Source organism: Podarcis pityusensis (genome assembly GCF_964106645.2).
Source record: "Podarcis pityusensis genome assembly, chromosome: 9".
Taxonomy (NCBI): domain Eukaryota; kingdom Metazoa; phylum Chordata; class Lepidosauria; order Squamata; family Lacertidae; genus Podarcis; species Podarcis pityusensis.
Genome location: NC_138034.1, coordinates 10,391,615 through 10,411,299, shown reverse-complemented (window position 1 = coordinate 10,411,299; position 19,685 = coordinate 10,391,615). Strand labels below are relative to the sequence as shown.

The window sequence follows — 19,685 nt, the reverse complement described above, 5'->3', positions numbered from 1 at the left end:
TGATGGCAGATTGAAGTATCTATAGAAACCTTAACTATATTTCCATCCTTGGTGGAGTTGAAACCCAAGGAATTGCGTATACACTACATAATAATTAATTCTCCATTGATTTTATGATCGATTTAGAGGTTAGGAGAGGCTAATTACTGTTATAAAAAGTAACCTTTAGTCCAGATAGTCTTAATCTTTTTATTATATTCTGAACCATTTCCCTATATAGATATTCTTTTATGTTGTGACTGTCATGTGGGAAGACAGCAGGGGAAAAAATCTGAATTAAAATTTGGTTGCTTCTGCACTGTGGTATAGCTGGTATTATGTACTTCAGCCAAAAGACAGAGCTCACAGTATGAAGAGAGGAAAGGCATTGTTAGAGATCGTGTAGCAGTCAAATTACTACTAGTCCATTGATTCTTAAACTGCAACAGCCGCATGGTAGGTTGCTTGAAAGACCTTTGTGGCGGCCATTACATGAGACAGTTGCTCACAGTGTCAATTGCTCTGATGGTGCCTTTTCAAAGGCTTTACAAAAAGAACTGCTTTTCAGCATGTTCTTTCAGGTGGTTGGTAAGACAAGAGCATTAGACTGCTTGTGGTCACTTGGGCTGCAGTTTAGGAAACACTGCTCTAGTTGTATTCTGTTACCTGTTAGGGGGCCTCTGCGGCAACACTTTCCACCTGGCTATACATATATTCAAATGTATGCACAGCGTGTCAGCTGTGAAAGGCTATTATGTGTATATTTGCAGCTTGTGCCTTTTACATGTTTGGAATTGGGAGCACTGTCACTGTTTCCATGCCTATACTCAAGTTGCATTAGAAGCTATTCTTGATTAGCCAAATCCCGTGGGCAAAATGAATCTGGACAAAAATTTTAATGGTATTTCGAAGGACTTCCAAAGATCTCCTTGTGAGAAACGCCTTAGCTTTTTGTAAAAAGTCTCATATCCTACTGTGGTTTGTTGTTATTGCTTTGGGTTCTTATCATTTCCTGTCTTCCCATCCAGTATAGTTGATAATATCGACTTCCGATGTCGGAAGCTTTGAGCTACTATAGACCGGTGCTGCATATGTAAATGGGCATTTTATTTAAATGTCAGATACAAACCAGCATGTTCACATGTTGATGTGTAATAATGTGAATTACTTCAAGGCTGGGACTTCCTCAGCCTTGTTCTCCATAGTTGAGGTGTCCTGGAATTGGAAACTTTGTGGTTGCTGGTCAACAGAGTAGAAGTACAGACGCTCCTCAAAGTGTCACACAGGAAGAAAAGGCTGCTGAGCAAAATACTTTCCTTCCATTCTCCTTGGGGAGCCAACACTTCAGCTCATTGGTGTGCCCAGAAGAAACAAATATCTTAAGAGTCTGTCACTGTTGCTTAGCAACCTTTCTTGGAAGTGCAGAGAGTCCTATGTCGTAGCTTTGGTGGCCCTGTTTTCCACTCTGAGCTGTGGAAGAAAGATGCTTGTTCATAGTAGCACTTGCTATTCCAATAGTGCCTTTGCTCTTTTCTGTAGCAGCAATGGCAGGACCCAACCCTGTCAGTAATTGAGGGGGCTTGCTGTGACCTCTTATTTCCTAGCAGATTCAAAAAAGCAAACTATAAAATCTTCCTCTGATTCTAGCACATATTAGGAGAACTGAACTTACTATAAGATCATCTGGTTATTAACCATGAAACTACCTCCCTGCCCATTTTGAATTCATATTTTGTGTTCTTCTAATCTGACATCTATAGGTTTTACAAACCTACTACGGTGATTTCCACATTCTAAAATGGAAAGTTCAAATTCTTCTGTTTTAATATTTTAAGTATTGAACATGTCTGTTGAGTGAGCGCTTTTATATAAGAGTTTTGGGTTCCACCAAATAATCTTAACCACATTGTTTGATGCATTTGAACTAATGTGGTCACAGTATGCATTAACTGTAATTAGAACACATAAAATACCTATTGTGAAGCAGGGGATATTAGAATGCATGGCTTATTGTTTCTGTTCTGTAGCAAATTACTATGAGGCTAACAAACTTTCCATGTTACTGGATATATATCATAAGTTTATTGGGTTTTGGCTTCACCTGTTTTGAAACTATTTTTTTGACATAACTAGAAAGTTGTCTGAACTTTTTAAACATTTCAGCAGCTCAAAATACCTAAATCATAGCTTTACACAGTAACTATATTTTTTGTTTCTAGTTTAGTAGACCAGTAGGGGGCATCCTAACCCAGAGTGATAGAGGTATTTCTTTTTACATTGAAATCATTTTTGCAAGAAAGCACTAAGAAACTAAAAAAAGGTTTCTGATTTCAAAAAGGTATTCATGCCATTCCAGTCCCCCTCTTAATATTTTAGACTTTTTTTGTAGCAAGGTCTATTGACGTATAAAGTGATCAGTAGGTGGTGTGATTCTAGATTGTTGAATAGACCACGAAACAAAAGACAACTACATCTTCATTGAAGTCTTGATTGGAAAATAAGTGGTAGAACCATAATTTCTGTAGCAGCTCTCTGTATAAAGTGCATGGTACATGCTTCACTATATCTTGACTTTTAGTCTTGTTCAAGAGAAACTACTGCTACTCATTCATTTTTTTCATCCGTTTTAGTATTAAATAATTTGGTAATAATGTGACAATTCCTGTTTTTCTGTACTTCCCACCATAGGATAGGTTAATGGGTGAGACTTCCTCAGAACTTTAGTAATATCTTAGCTTGTTGATAAATACCTTGAAGTTCAGTAACACTGTAGCCTTCTACATGGGAAGATACAAAACAATTTTTAGTAAGAGTTCTGAGGTCTTTCATAAACCATGTTAACTTGGACTGAGAGGAGGCTGCTTCTTGAGCATCTATGTTTATACTGTAAAGGTGTTTGTTCTCATTAGATACAATGAAGCAAATCTTCCATATAATTGCATTAGTGATACGTGACATTAAAGCTTAATTGGCTTATTTAAAATATCTTGCACATCAATTTCTTTTAGATTCTGAAAATTGAAAAGGTCATGAGTGCAGTTTAATATTCCTGGGTGAGAGATTTCAATTTTAGTACAATTTGTAGAGAATTAATTAGGAAATACGACTAAAAGAAAAAGGGTGTTGAATGCAAATAAGGCTGTTATGCTCATTGGAATAAAGACTATGAGGCATCTTGGACTGCTGTGGAAGTCCCATTGAAAATTCAACAAATGTCCAAATTAGTTTAAAAATAACTTGTTTTGTAGCAAGTCGTCTTCTTTTTTTAAAAAGCTTATATAGCCATTAAGCTGGAAAAAAGTTTAAAGTTTTCATGGACTCTTGTTTGTGTAGGAAATAGATGAAGCCTGTAAGAGGATAAAGCGTGAAATTGATGATCTGGGCCCTGAAGTTGGTGACATTAAAATCATTCCATTATATTCTACACTTCCGCCGCAGCAGCAACAGAGGATTTTTGAGCCTCCCCCTCCAAAAAAAACAAATGGTGCAATAGGACGAAAGGTAAAGTTATTAACACTATTATCCTATACCCGTTTAGATGAGAGTTAGTCACATTGAAATCAGTGGAACTTATTTCAGAGTAGACATGTATAGAATTACACTGTATACATTTTATAGCTTGGCATATATTGCCGTAATCTGGTTACTGTGCATCGCAAAAGAACTTAGCTTTGAGCTTCACATGCTAAAACATCTAATATTTGGGAAATGTGGTCCAGTTTCCCTTCTCATCTCTCACCCTTTGTGTCTTTCCAGCTGATTTTAGGGTGCTGTGATGTTTAAGTTCATCATTTGTGATTTCCGCAGTGTTCTTTTCTTCCATGTGGCAATCAGAGCGTTTAGCTTTGTCCTGTAAACAGGAGTGAATCATGTTGTTTAATTTTAAAAATAAGGAAATCGATGAATTTTATTTGTAATCATTAATGCATTAACTTTAAATGCATGATTTAAAAGATTTCAGTGAAACAGAATTTTAGAAATAGCTTCAGTAGAGGGGTGGGAAAAGGAGAAGCTTAGGGAGTTGCCATTGATATGGGAATATGCAGTTTGAGAATTGGATTGTTGTGTTATTTCTCAAACTGATGTTTCAAGGCACCTTGCGGGGCGAAAGCAGCCTTGGGTGTGATTTGGCAGACTTATAGTTGTGAGTGTTATAATGAGGTTTTAAGTTCAAAGTAGCCAGAAGCCAGAAACCCAACATTTTTAAAAAATGAGTAATCACGTGGTATGGTGATCTAATACGGGTTTCTTCAACCTTTTCCGTTCTGGGACTCGCTTTTAACCCAAACATGCGTTGGGGGACCCAATTCTTAATTGTTGACCATATATTTGCATGGTGGTAGTGCTCCTGTTGTGACCTACCTTGGATCAGGGTGTGACCCACAAGTGGGTCCAGCTGCACCATTTGAAGACCTGTTATCTAGAATAAAGAGATGAGATGTTCTTATCTCTGAGCTGCATTCTTTCAAGGCTCTGCTTTGTCCTCCCAGCTTCAGCTGTTAGAAAGAGTGTGGGGCTTGGGATAACAACTGACAGAGTGGTCACAACAATAATTCTGCTCATGTTAGCAATCCCTAGATTGTTGTTGCATTGGCTTTCCCATTCAGACTACCAGGCCATTCTGGGGAAGCCACACACACACTATAACTGATGTAATACATGACATCAGAGATGTAGCAATGGCAGTGGAAGGGGGAGGAAAGGAGGATGATTCAGGCAAGAGCGGAAGAGGGGAGGTTGAAGCTGAGAATAACCTCTCCCCACCCTAGAGCTCTACTAAGGTACACACTCCCAGCTCCTTTTTGCAGGGCTTGTTTAAACCTCTGAGGTTTGAAGGAGGTTACAATGAACAGTGTGGGTGGAAAGTCCTTTGCAGAGCTGATTACAATGGGCTTTCAAGCAGCCCGTGTTTGAAATCCCGACAAAAAGGCTTCAAAGTGCGGCAGCGCCTGACATCACTACGTTTTTGCCCTATTTGTATCATTCACAGAAGAGTTTTCTATTCTATCGTTCAACAGGTAGTTGTGTCAACTAATATTGCTGAGACATCATTGACAATAGATGGTGTTGTGTTTGTCATTGATCCTGGATTTGCCAAGCAAAAGGTAAACATGGATTCTTTCATACGTGCTAGATTATTTCCCCAGAACTTAAGATGGAATTACTTAGAATTGACCTGTCTTTGGTCTTATTTTCTACTTTTTATGGTTAACGGGGTTAAATGTGTGGATCCGTAAGTGGAAGAAAAAGTAGGCAGAAGTGCTGTGCGACAAGTAGGCCAGTGCTATAAGAGTTCATGTTGTAGCACTCCTCAGTTTCTGGAAGAATATTTCTGATAGCACATGGTGCAGATAACGCCAGGATTGCAGGTTTGAGTCCTGTATGAGATAGTTGCATATTCTTGTGTTACGGGGGGGGGGGGGTTAGACTAGATGATTCGCAGGGTCCCTTCCAGCTCTAAGATTCTCTGAGTCAATGAGGATTGAGTTACACTTAGTTACAAAACTCCAGTGCAGCATGTGAAAAGCCATTCTCTCTTGCTTTTAAAACCAGTTGTGACACCAACCTGCTTAGTAGATTATACTTCGAAAGTGAACAAAATAGTAGATGTGGCTTAGTTTTGTTCCTTGTTTAACAAGCCACCTATTGGAATGGATTTCTTCTTACATATTGCATATTTGAACTTCGAAGTGTGCAGTACTCATACCAGTTTTCTGTACTTAACTCTTCCATCAAATAGGTATACAATCCTCGTATAAGAGTCGAGTCTCTCTTGGTGACTGCAATAAGTAAAGCTTCTGCTCAGCAAAGAGCTGGTCGTGCTGGTCGTACTAGACCAGGCAAGTGCTTCCGACTGTATACGGAGAAGGCTTACAAAACCGAGATGCAGGTGCGTAAATTCCTTTTTTAAAGATCTACCGTATTTTTTGCTCCATAAGACGCATCTAGTTTTTAGAAGAGGAAAACAAGAAAAAAAAGTATTCTGAACGAAACAGTGGATGTATGATTTTTGTGGTTCATGCTGTGGCCACAGACATGTGATTTGACGGTGAGTTTCGGGTAGCCCAATGCAAAAATCCTGAGAATCCATGTGGATCTGTTTTTGCGCCATTGCAGCCCCACACAACAGTCGGTGGGGGATTTTTTTGGTGCAGGCTGTAGCCATGGACATGCTATGTGATCTGATGGTGAAATTGGGGTGACCCAATGTAAAAATCCATGGGCTTTTACCTCCCCCCTCCCAGGCAGCTTCCTTTATCTCCCTTATCTCGCTTGCGATCAGTGGCTTTGTTTCAACACCCACTTCCCTCTTTCAAAAGAAAGAGCATGATCTGCTTTCACCCCTGGGCAATTCAGCTCCAGGGACCAAACATTCGCCCCATAAAACATTTCCCCTTACTTTTTAGGAAGAAAAAAGTGTGTCTTATGGAGCAAAAATTACAGTATTTTAGAAGCCAATTATTACACTAGAGTTTAATACAGGATGTCCAGAATTATTTAAAAAAAAAAATTCATCATCAAAAGACGTAATAATAGTCTCCCTTTGGAGCTGCGAACTATGTATCATGCTAGACGACTTGACTGTCAGCCTTGTTAGATTATTTTGGTTGTGGAAGGTTGTGATATTACTCTTCTGATACTACTTCTGCTTCTCGGATTGAAGATGTTCAACATTTTCATTTGCCTTGATCTCAAGTACAGCGCAATTCTGAGTGAGTCTCAGGTGGGGTGCAAGGAAGCAAGTCATCTGCTACTGCCAAAGTACTGCTAGTTTGTGCCAGTTGAGGCAGGAGGTTCAGGGAAGGATCCTGACTTGCCTCCCGCCTCCTTCTCCCATAGGGATACTTTTTGTGTGTGCAATTCTCTCCCTTGGTTTTCAGTATGAGAAAGCTCCAGGCTGGTACGAATGAGGGGCTTGATCCTGGAGCCTCCCCGATGAACCAGTCCCTGCCCTTCCCCTAGAATACCCAATTCTGGTTTGAGGTATTTTGAGTTAAATTGCTGGCTGCTTCCAATGGGAACATCACTGGTGGTAGTTTTATGCCCATGGAACTTTACCATTGAATACTTAACAATTGCATACACACATACACAGATCTTCGCATAAACAATTGTGGCCGTTGTTGTCAAGCAAGGTAGAAGTGCCTCTTTATGGATTTTGTAAATAGGAATATTAATAAAGTATAAAAGGGTCTTTATTCCTGATTGCCCTGTAGTAGACCAGTATTTCTTAGCAAAAGAACAAGCCAGCATAAATTGAAATAAAGTTCCCATTTCTTTTCTTTACATTTCTAGTATAGAATAACTTAAGTACACATAATTTTGCATAATTTTTGAGATGTGCTATGTAGTTTTGTCATCATTTTACTTCCAGATACTTTTCTAAACATTAATTTTTTAAAAATGACCTAGGTCTTGTATCCATTTCATTGTAAAGTTTAACTTGCTCTGTTTTATGTTGCCCTTCATCTGAGAATTACAGGGTAGTTTACAATTTAAAAACACAAAAATGCATAATTTAGTAACAAACAACAACAATGATCTCTCCCCCCCCCCCAGTCTAAGTCCTGTTGAATAAATGAACATAAGTATATTAATGGACAGAGAACTATAGTTTAATTGTGTCTTGGTATACAGGTATAACAGTACCACATTTACAACCCCAGGTATGGCCCACTGAGGCTGCAGTCTTCTGTTCCAGCTGTGGATGTAGTCTTCATGCTTTTGGATAATGGGAAAAATTACAGATACGATACTAAAGTGAAACCAAAATTAATAAAATATTTGTTTTCCAGGACAACACCTATCCTGAAATTCTAAGGTCCAACTTGGGTTCTGTGGTATTACAGCTGAAGAAACTAGGCATAGATGATTTGGTTCATTTTGATTTTATGGACCCACCAGGTATGTTTTTTGTAAAAACTTCAACATGCAGTAATATAATAAGCAATATCTAGATCATTGTTTTGTCGGGAACTTTGCCGTAGCCTGAAATAAATTTGTTCCCTGAAGAGAATATACCACATTATCAGCCTAAACAGAAAGATGAGAAAGGAGTCCAGTAGTCACTAATCAGTATTCTTATGTCATGCTTAAAAAATGAAAGCCGCGATGCCTTTGCTAGCTTCTTGCTGAAATTGTGAATGTATGGCACATAAAATGCAAGACAGGTGTTATGATGATGAACAGCAGACTATCTAGCACAGGGGTCAGCAGACTTTTTAAGCAGGGGGCCGGTCCCCCGTCCCTCAGATCATGTGGTGGGAGCCGGGCTATATTTTGGAAAGAAGAAGAAAAAAGAATGAATTCCTATGCCCCACAAATAACCCAGAGATGCATTTTAAATAAAAGGACACATTCTACTCATGTAAAAACACGCTGATTCCTGGACCGTCCGCGAGCCGGATTTAGAAGGAGATTGGGCTGGATCCGGCCCCCGGGCCTTAGTTTGCCGACCCATGATCTAGCATGAGGCAACGGTCACCATAATTTGTTTGGGCCACAACTTGTTTTGGAATGTGGTGTTGATCCTGTGTTACAAGGTATTGTAACAATTTGGCTTTTAAAGTGTTTAGGGAAGGGCCACATCTCAGTAGTAGAAGATCTACTTTCCTGCATAAGGCATTAGGTTCAATCCCTGGGTATCTCCAGGTATGGTTGGAAAGGTCTGCAATCTGAAATCGTGGAGAGCCACTCCACTGCCAGTCATTGCATACATTCTTGAGCTAGATGGATTAATGGTCCAACTCAGTAAAAGGTAACCTCCTGTGTTCCTGCTGAGTAGTTTTATGTTCTGGTGTATCCCTCCTCATGTGAGTAATGACTGAAGAAGGCTTGCAAAAAAATTTTTTATCAAAAGAAAAAACTTGCCATAGGTTTTGGCAAGTATTTTATGCCAAATACAGTTTCGTCAATATCCCGACTTACAGATGTATGAAATGGCTAGAAGAGAGTCTGCAGAACAGCATACCTATAGTCGGTCCCAAAATGGCTAATCCGAAAACAGATGTGATTCTTGTTGAACACAACCCTAAAGCAAATTTGAGTTTTATTTGATTCCTTGGTGGCTAGATCTCGGTAACTTAATTTTCTGGTAGATAGTATTCTGGATTTTGTCAGATTTTGTACTTACATTTTTGCTTCCTAAAGGCAGATTAATTTATAAGAGTATGTTGGTTTTTTTGCAGCTCCAGAGACCTTGATGAGAGCACTTGAGCTTTTGAATTACCTAGCTGCTTTAAATGACGATGGAGACTTGACTGAACTGGGATCCATGATGGCAGAATTTCCTCTCGATCCACAGCTGGCTAAAATGGTTATAGCAAGTTGCGACTACAACTGTTCTAATGAGATTCTATCTATTACTGCCATGCTGTCAGGTAATAGCAGGGACAGAGATGCCAATCAAAACACAGATCTCCAGTTAGGGGAAGCTTGTATTATTGTTCCTGCAACAGGACTTATAACTTCTAAAAAGTCTGAACTGTGCCTTTCAAAGTTATTGTATAGTGTGATACATAATGGAGTAAAGTTTATAAATGAAATCAACACTGAAGCTAAAGAAGTCATTGTGTGTGAAATGGTCTAACTTCTCTCATGGCAGCAAAAAAATTATACCTACTAAGGATTCCAGATCATAGGAGTTCATTTCTGTCTCTTAAATTTTTAACTTATGCCCATTTTTTTTGTTACCAAGTGATTGATAGTCATAATAATCCACTTTATTTTCAGCCCTTTAACTTGTGGTCGCCACTTACATAGCTAGTATGTACCAGTTTTTCTGTAGAAGAATCCTAGCATAAACGTCTCAGGTTTTCATTGATAAAAGGGAATGCTAGGCGGAGAAAACATTTTCTTAGCATTAATGCGTCACAGTTTTTTAAAGTGTGGCCGATGCAGAAATTTTTGTGTGGACTTGTCTGAGCAGCAGTCTTTTGTTACAGTGGACAAGTTTTCATTAGGGCTGGAATCCAAAGAGCTGCCTGGATGGATCCGAGGACTTGGGCCTGCTTAGTGGGATTTTTAAAACTTTGAGAAGCATCCCCAGCCATATCGCATGCTGCTTTTGAAAGTTGACTTCAGTTTCAAAAGTGGTTTGCACAGGGATGCTGCTGTTTGAGAAGCTCAAGCCCGGAGCCCTGTTTGACATGTGGAACTAGTATTTTCTTTGGGTACCAGCCTAAACCTTTAAAAATAACCTGCTCAGAATCTGTGCAGGTAAGGCAAGAAATACATATTTTGTATGTGCTGAAACCTTTCCCATAGTAACTTCTCATCGTATTGTACATTCAACAAGATGTCAACAAGATGGCAAGTAAGATAAAGGTTTTGAGTAAGACAACCCATCACTTTATTATTGCAGCGTATTAACAATATTTTTCAAAAAGCAAGCTACAATGTTTATTGCAGAATTTTGACAGTTCAGACTCAGAGCAGCTGGGCAGGGCAGAATCTAATTGTTTCATGTAAATTGTTGTTTTATCTGCGGAGGTGGTGGTAGGTGGATGCCTACCTTTTTATGACATGAATTTCCATCAAACCAAGCAAAGACTTGATGCAAGCTCTTGCTTCCAACTGCATAGTATTAATTTCTTTAACTGCATATGTCAATATTTTCAAGGAAGACATTTTGCTTTAACCTTGCCCTCTACAAATATTTAACAAAATATTCATACCTTCATGCTTTTAAAATTAAGAATGGGTGCACTCATTATTTGTTACAGTATTTTATTACTAGCACACAATCTTCAAAAAAAAATTCTTATTCTAAGGGATAGCTATTTTCTTGGATGCAGTTAAGGTGCAGTATTCTAAAATCATGTTGCTTTCTAAAGTGTCGCCAACAGAATCAATAAACATAATTACAGTGAGCAAAATGTGAAGGGAGACCCTGGGTTTAGAGTACAGGACTATACCAGTCTACTCAGAAGTAAGTCACCCTGAGTTCCAGGTGTGTGGGTATAGATGTGTGCAAACAATTAAATGGACACAAGTGTTAGATAAAATGAAATAGGAAATAGTAAAGCTTACCAAAGCTACCCAAACTGAAGTAATTTTGATTCTTTAAACTAAAGCCATCATAAGATGCCTTTAAGCAGATGACAAAAAGTACAGCTTTTCATTCTACGACTTACAGTAAGAATACAACTAATTTTTATTTGTAAATACTAGTTATTACATCAGTGAATTAATGGCTTTTTGCCATAATGCTTTTTATTAGTCTTAGAGCCAAATAATTCAAATAATTTTCTGTCTTTGGAGTACTCTATTTTGTAGAATAGACTTTGGTTCATAGTTTTTTTAAATTACGCACTGTAAACAGTGTGGCTCTTGCAGTCCTTCGGTTGGCATATTGCAGTTGTGCAGAATATTCAATTTCCGTATTGTTATCAATCTTTTCCCAGTGTGTCTGCGCAGTTAGGAGGATGATAGACCAATTTAAAAGTTGTGTGTATTACTTATTTTAAAAAATCGTGATAGGAGTCTTTACAAGCTTTGGTTGTGACCGAAGCAAAAATACCATGAAGTATAAATGCCAGGTAGACATTCATTCTTGTTCTTTCATCATCCATTATGTTTGGTTTTAGTTAAACACATGTGTAGGTTTTAAGTGGAATATTTGCACAAAATTTCTAAGGGAAAGACTTAGAAGCATGTATGAAAGACATACACACAATTTCTATAAGTCAGAGAAGCTTGTGCTAGCATCAAATGAGCTGCTTTAAATAGTAAAACCACTACTTGTGGTTATTAATTACCCCTCATTTTGACATTTTAAATTAAATCAGAAAAAAATGCATTGTTTAAAGAGTTCAATGTGTAAAGAGCACTAGTAGAGTCACAGTGCACTAAATTCAGATTTGCTTGTTAAGGTCTGAAAAAGCTGCTGAGTAGTCTACCTTCCACCACTGCCGCAAACTTCAGAGCCCTGGACTGCTATACACGCGTATACACGTTTATATCTAAATATGCTTATTCACATATGTTTCTGTCTGCCAGTGCTGATAGCAATGCCTGCTGTTGGTGACAGAGGCATAATACATCTTAATATTCTCTTATGAGTAGATTAGGTGTCGGCATAACATTTTACAAGGGTTGCTGTGTATCTTGGTCATTGGCCATAGGCTACTTATTTAAACATTCATTGGGTTGGATCCAGAGTTCCCATGGGACATTCCTGCTAGAAGGGTGGGAAGCAGTTTTCTCCTATTTTTCCTTCTCCCTGCAGTCCTCTGTGACCCCACAAAAAGGGTGGAGGTCCCTGGAATATGTGGGAACTGAAGGAGGTTGCAGAGAGAAGGGAGAATCAGTGAAAACCCTATCCCCCTTCCTCCATCTGGTATCAGTCCCTTCCACAAGTAGAAGCATCTCTTCCATTTGAGGGAGGGACACTGGATCTAATTCACTGTCTCCACCGCAAGGCAGAGCTATCAGCACTTGGTTTTGTACCGGGGTCACATGATCTTTCCATTACGTAACTGGAGCTTTGATGGCCTTCAGGATTTTTTTTTTTTATGCCTACTTCTAGTCAAAATAATCAGGCATTCTGTAGCTTTGAAACCCTCTTGTCTTGCAGATGTGGTTAGGTGTTGATGTACCAAATCAAGGTAGTAGACAGTCCAAGATGCAGTTGGAGGCCATCCTGCCCTGCCCTATGCTCTGTGAACTGACCTAGCTAGGCCTTGTTCCTCTATCTGTGAATGCGTGACTCATCGATATGGGCGTTTGTGTTGGGCCCATACCAACCTTGTTTAGTCCCACAGTGTTTTGTGCGCCCCACGGAAGCCAAGAAAGCGGCGGATGAGGCCAAGATGAGGTTCGCCCACATAGATGGAGATCATTTGACGTTGCTGAATGTCTACCATGCTTTCAAACAAAGTAAGTAGAAACTGGCGGGGCTGCTTGTGTTATTTGCTGATATATAGTGTTGACAATCTGATAGGTCTGTATTCACTCTTGCTGTAGATCTTCCTCTACTGCAATGTTACACAGCGTTGTGGGTTTAACCACAGAGCCTAGGACTTGCCGATCAAAAGTTTGGCGGTTTGAATCCCCGCGACAGGGTGAGCTCCCGTTGCTCAGTCCCTGCTTCTGCCAACCTAGCAGTTCGAAAGCATGTCAAAGTGCAACTAGATAAATAGGTACCGCTCTGGCGGGAAGGTAAACAGCGTTTCCGTGCGCTGCTCTGGTTCACCAGAAGCAGCTTAGTCATGCTGGCCACATGACCCGGAAGCTGTACGCCGGCTCCCTCGGCCAGTAAAGCGAGATGAGCGCCGCAACCCCAGAGTCGGTCACGACTGGACCTAATGGTCGGGGGTCCATTTACCTTTACTTTTACTGCTTATAAAAGAGAGGGATTATCTGTAGGATGAAATACTTTCAGCCAGTGTGGCATAGCAGATAATAGACTGTGTACAAATCAGGAAGGCCCTGATGATGATGATAGTAGTAGCAGCAGTAGGTTGTTGTTGTTATTTACATGCCACCCCAGCTACTCTGGCAGCTTCCAACAAACTAAAATACAGTAAGACATCACACATTAAAAACTTCCCTCTGTCTCACGGTTTCAGCATAAGCTTTCCCTCTGCACCAATTGAATAACAAAACTTAAAAATAAGGCAAAACCTTAAAGTAATTGTAAAATATAGTATGTGTGGTGACCAGGGTCCATAATAATTGCTAAGTAAAAGTCGAAGGGACCTTGGCCCCTAGGAGTTGGCTCCTAGGAGTTTGAGTCAGGCCCCACTCCTTCACTGGCTCTGAGGCCTCTGCTAAACACATGTGGCTTTTGAAGATGAACTGGGATGCCTGGAGTGGTGGTTATTCTCTATAATAAGGCCAATATGATAACTGGGGTTGGGAAAGAAACACTTTGCTCTGGGCTGGACATTACAACTTTTAGTGTATTTTGTGTGTGTGGCTTCACCTGCTTCAAAAATAATCTATTTCACACTCTAAAGTTTTCATGTATATTTCACTATATTTACTGGGCTGTGTTATTCAGGCACAGGCAAACTCTGCCCTTCAGATGTTTTGGGACTACAACTCCCATCATCCCTGACCACTGGTCCTGTTAGCTAGGGATGATGGGAGTTGTAGTCCCAAAACATCTGGAGGGCCAAGTTTGCCTATGCCTGGTGTTATTGCTGTAAAGATTACTAAGACAATGCTTGTGAAGTACAGCAGTCCCCTGGCACTATAATTGTGACCCTATATCTCATGAATTAGCAACCAGTTTAATATTGTGCCCCCAATTCCCATTCCTTCAAGTCTACCCAGAAGGATATCATAGTTGTAATGAATACTGCTGAGAGGATCAGGAAAACCATTATGGCCTTGCTTCTCTTATCTCCTAGTGCAGATCATCCAAATCAAAAGTTAAAAAAAAGATAATTTCACATGCTGCCTAACACAGATAAATCCCGTGTTTAACCCTAACTTCACTCTGGATAAATTGATATTTGTTTTGAAAATCCATATAAAATTGCTGTAATATAGTGTGAGAGGACATCACATCTAGATAGTAGAAAATAATATTTGGCTGCCAGGGCCTGCCAGAATTTGAGGACCCCTGGCTATACTTAAAAGGAAATATTTAATGTATTTTTCTGCTCATGACTGAAATGAAATTAAATCTGAGTGTTCTGTTAATAAGAGACCAATCAATCTCCATTATTTAGAGATCCTGGATGTTAAATTGGCGAGGAGGACATAATGGCTCAAAGTTGGAATTTTTGTTAGGGACATTCTGAGAATTTCTAGGTGGGGAGGGGGAAAAGTGAACTGGAATTCTAGATTAAAATGCAGACTCAAAACGTATTGTACTCCTGAATATGAGGCCAGTCGCAGCTAGCTGAAGTGCCTGAGTTTTGGAATGCTACAATTATTCTGAATGACACTGAGTAATGGGTAGATAGGTGTTCATTCAGAAGACAGAGTATTTGTGATAACTTTGTCACAGGGATATTGTTTGCTTCTTGAGTGTTGTCTGTACTAATGCATTCAATCTTCCAATAACATCACTCTTTAGTCAAGTCTATGTAAGAAGTAAGACCAAGATCACAGTGACAAGAGAAGATAAACCAATTCTCTCTTCCAAAGAATTACTGTGAATGACACCCTAGCTTTCAATTCATATTTTCTATCAATGGCTTTCATGTCAAAACTGATCCCTATCTCTATGAAATAGTAAATTACTCAGCTTCCTGACACAGAATTTACCTGACACAGAGGTTGCACTTCCTTGCATAATCTGTAAATTAAAATTTGAAAATAGTGGCTTGGCAGATGGGAAAATAGCTCAAAATAGATTCGTTCTTCTCCCAAGTAGTTGAAATAAGCAAAAGCGAAGAGCTTTTAATGTTAAAATGGAAGATCAGAAGTGTAATGGAAGGTACCAGTTGGATTTTACTGTGAGGATTCTGTGGTAGAAAATGTGTTCCTTATGGTTTGAAGTTTTATAGTTACAGGCTGCCTATTTATTTATTCATTTGTATCACAGCTATAGTTTGAATATCCCTGTGTGCTCTCTAAAGAACTCATAGATGGTCTTCAGATTTCTTCAGCAGGGCAGATCTGTTCTATTTGATAATACCAGCACATTTCCACATTGAAAGAATGTGAATGGCTGGTAAAATTGCAGCATTCCTTAGGCTTCATGGTACTTAGCGGTTGTGTTTACTTATGTGGGATCTTCCTCTTTGTGCATTCAAACCTTGTGTGATCAGAGTGAGAGGGGGAGAGTTGGCCCTCCTTCTCCGGCATATGCCCACCACCAGCTTCATTCATTGCCTTCCACGTTTTGGAAAGTGAAATTCTCCACATGAAAGATTAGGGTTCTAAATTGTGTAGGGAGCCTGAAGGAACGCAGCAGACTGATCCAACAGGCTCATCTCGGTTCTCACTGTAATGCAATGGTGTGTGCTTGTTTCTAAAAGAATAACTGGAGAGGGATATTCTCCCATGCAATTCCACTGGTCAATCCAACAGGCAAGGTTGTGTGCATGTAGCCCTCTTTAGAAAGTTGAAATAGTACTAACTGGGTGTTTGTGTGCATTTGTGAATGCATGTTTTTCTAAGCTTCCTTCAGAAAGGACTAGGATTGCATAATTCCAGCTGCTTCACCTGTGTGCTAATGGATCAGAATAAGTGTTCTTTAGACATTTTTTTTCTTAGAAAGTAGCAGCTGACAGCCACTCCTTAGCCTGAAGACACCTAGTTTGTTCATATATGGTTTGACAAAATCTAGAAATGAGATATGTATAGAACTTGTAAAAAAATAACCCATTGGTTACCCTATAAAGACTTTCTACTGTTTACCTTTTCTCCCATCAGATTTCCTATTACCTCCTTGAGCTAATTTTTGAAAAACTTAGCAATTCAGTATTCTTTATTTTCTTTGTGATCCCCGGTCCGTCCGTCCCAAATTCTAGCCACTGCAGTTCTTGTCCACTTGTCTTTGTAAGCTTATTTACCTACTGTGGATGAAAATTAAGAGCAGCTGAAAAGGTGTAGCAGTTGCTGTTTAAATAAATAAAACAGTGTCATTCGGGTTTTTAATCGGTTCAGTGGGTTGACCATTCAGCTGGTTTCTCTTTGTGTACTTGTTTTAATTTGGTAAAATGTTCATTTTTAGATGATTCATGACTTTTTTTTAACATTGCAGATCATGAATCGGTTCAGTGGTGTTATGACAACTTCATTAACTACAGGTCCCTGATGTCTGCAGACAATGTACGCCAACAGCTGTCACGAATCATGGACAGATTTAATTTGCCGCGTAGAAGCACAGACTTCACAAGCAGGGACTATTACATCAATATTAGGAAGGCTTTGGTTACTGGTTACTTCATGCAGGTATGTTGCATATAAAATACACGGAATTCTGCAATTCTGCACCCCTTCAAAATGATTTAAAATGTGTTTAGTATTTAGCTATGATTTATACAACCTGATTATTGGGCAACTCTGACAGACAGGCAAATAGCATAGGGAAATTCTGAAACGGCACATTTTGAAAAGTACCCCTCTCTCTGTCTTGTCATCCGTTAAAATAGAGACTGTGAGTCTCCTTAGGATTGGGACCTGTCTCTTTTCTCATGCAATTCTTTACATTGGTGGCACTATGCTGGTTAGGTTTTACCTCTGGTAGTTGCCTTCTTGCAGAGTAGATACTCATTTCTGAAATAAATACACATATTTTGTTTAATGAAAGATTTAAGAGATTATAAAAAACAGGCAGGCTTTTAAATTGCATAATTTTAGAAATGTGACCGATGGGGGCGGGGTTGAGTTCCAATTATATGTTATATATGGGTACATTATTATAGCTGGGTGCTTTGGTTTAATGTTTGCTTAAGTTTTGCCCTATACTCTACAACTGAACTGTTGTGGAATGGTCGGATCCGTAGTTTATTAAGTGCAGGTTGGGCCATAGTGAATGAAAGCTGATTGTATTTTAAAAGTGGTCACTCAGGAATGTAAGAACAGCCCTTCTGGGTCAGACCAAAGGCCCAGAAGTCCACATTCCTCTTCTCACAGTGACCAACCCATGGGAAACCTACAAGTGGTTTATAATGAGTTTAAGCCATAATAGGAGCTACCATTTTAATAGAAGGCAGATTATCTAACCCAGTTACAGGGAGTTTAAAAGCAAGGGATTGTCCCATTTGCACAAGGACTTCTTCTGTTCCTGGGGGTCACCCTTAATCCCCAGAACAGAATTGGGTGGGGACATGTAAGGAGAGGAACTCTGTTGTACAATACAAGCAAAAGCCATTTATGAACGTTTATAGATTCAACCCTCAAGAATCTACCTGAGATTCTGGATTGGGGCAACTGTGGCAGATCTGCCTTGCACAGAATTATTTAACTCTTTTGGCTGATTACAAGAGTTGCATCTCTGTTTTCTAATGCTTAATTCTATTGCTCATATTTTCATCCCCCGCTTTTAATTGTTGTTATAAATACGTGCTGCTTTAGACTCTAAACAGCATTACATTTCAGATTATCTTCATATTATAATTTCACATTTCCAATTATTTTAGGAGATTTTTTAATTTGTCCAGAATTCAAGTCTGTGTTCCGAGGCTGGAAAATGCCCTGTTGCCATGTATGGTTTTGAAGCATAGCTGTCAACTTTTCCCTTTCCTTGCGAGGAATCCTATTTGGAATAAGGGAATTTCCCTTTAAAATAGGGAAACGTTGACAGCTATGGTTAGAAGGTTGTTGCGCAGTTGGGGTTTGGGATGACTAAGCTTTGATAGAGTTGCCGGCGCAAGAACAGCCAATCAACACCTTGATTTTCCATATTTTCCAAGAGGTTTAGTATCATGGGAGAAGCGCAGCAGGCACCACATTTCTCATGTGAGTGTGAATGTTGTCCATACAGGTGGCACATTTGGAACGGACAGGACACTATCTAACAGTGAAGGACAACCAGGTAGTGCAGTTGCATCCTTCCACAGTTCTTGATCACAAGCCTGAGTGGGTACTTTACAACGAATTTGTTCTTACCACGAAGAACTACATCCGCACTTGTACAGACATCAAGCCAGAATGGTAAGCCACCTTCTTCAAAACTCTGTCTTTTTTCTCTCAACACATTACTAATTTTAAAAGTACATTTTCATGTATGTTTTTATGAAAGTTTCCTGAGAGCTGTAAGGAAAAACGAAAAGGATTTTGGAGCCCTAGGCCACTAACAACACTAATTAAAAACCTTGCTTGAAACATCTCCTTTCTGGATCTTCAGTTTCAATTACGCTTATTAAAAAACGTGTTGTCTCTTTTTCCTTGTTCAAATGGCTGGTTTTATACATTCGCCTACCTGGAAGTTGGAAAGCCCGGCCTTTCTGCTGTAAACAGAAGTTAGGTTCCTTTTATCTTTTGCAGCAGCAGAAGTGAGCAAGCAAGCAGGTTTTAAAAAAGAAACTTGTATTGAGAAGTGCTTGTTACTACAGATATTGGGAGCTGGGGAGAGTTTCTGAATTTCAGAGCTTGATTTAAAACACTGCCAGCTTTTCTCACAGTGGTTAAGGGTGTTGAGACGCTAAAGAAATCATACTGAAAGTGATGGTGGTCTTAACAGAAGAGAGCAAGTGTGCAATCGTGCAGTCCACTCCTTTAATTCTAGTTAAGGGACAAGCTCGCATTACACCTGCAAGTGCCCCCCTTGTTTTTTCATTTACAAATGTTTCCATGTTGCTCTTTTCTATTTGTTTAATGTTCTGTCAGTAGCCACATGTATGCTACCTTTTGCGCATGCAATTTTGATTAGGCTTGATAAGTAATACTTGAATACATATGGAATTTCGACTGACAATTGAATAGCGGCCAAATCTCAATTGAAAAAAAGCAATGGTAACAAGACGTGTGTTCTGCTTTGATAGATAGTCTGGTCCCTGTGGAAGAGATCATGTTGCAGAAAGATCCAGAAGGGAATGAAAGCTTAGAAATAGGAGTCACTTTTGACTTCTGCATCTGCTTCTTTAAATAATGCCACCTTCATTCCCCCCCCCCCCCATTTATTATCCTCGTTTCTTTCATAGCTGCACCTAGGATGTTGCCTTAGATTGGGTCAGACCACTGGTCCATCTTTGTCAGTATTGCCTATACAGTGGTATCTCAGGTTACATACGCTTCAGGTTACAGACTCCGCTAACCCAGAAATAGTACCTCGGGTTAAGAACTTTGCTTCAGGATGA

At 39.4% G+C, this 19,685-nt stretch overlaps 1 protein-coding gene across 1 annotated transcript in view; it reads left to right on the top strand.

Annotated features, from left to right (window-relative positions):
- The window catches only part of DHX15 (DEAH-box helicase 15), a 48,207-nt gene that overhangs the window by 25,803 nt on the left and 2,719 nt on the right, over positions 1-19,685 (top strand). Inside the window, exons 6-13 of the mRNA XM_081019956.1 lie at positions 3,313-3,480; positions 4,998-5,084; positions 5,720-5,869; positions 7,776-7,884; positions 9,168-9,359; positions 12,736-12,858; positions 16,646-16,836; positions 18,371-18,540. Of these exons, the coding sequence (XP_080876082.1) occupies positions 3,313-3,480; positions 4,998-5,084; positions 5,720-5,869; positions 7,776-7,884; positions 9,168-9,359; positions 12,736-12,858; positions 16,646-16,836; positions 18,371-18,540 (1,190 nt within the window). The remainder of the gene's footprint in view (positions 1-3,312; positions 3,481-4,997; positions 5,085-5,719; positions 5,870-7,775; positions 7,885-9,167; positions 9,360-12,735; positions 12,859-16,645; positions 16,837-18,370; positions 18,541-19,685) is intronic.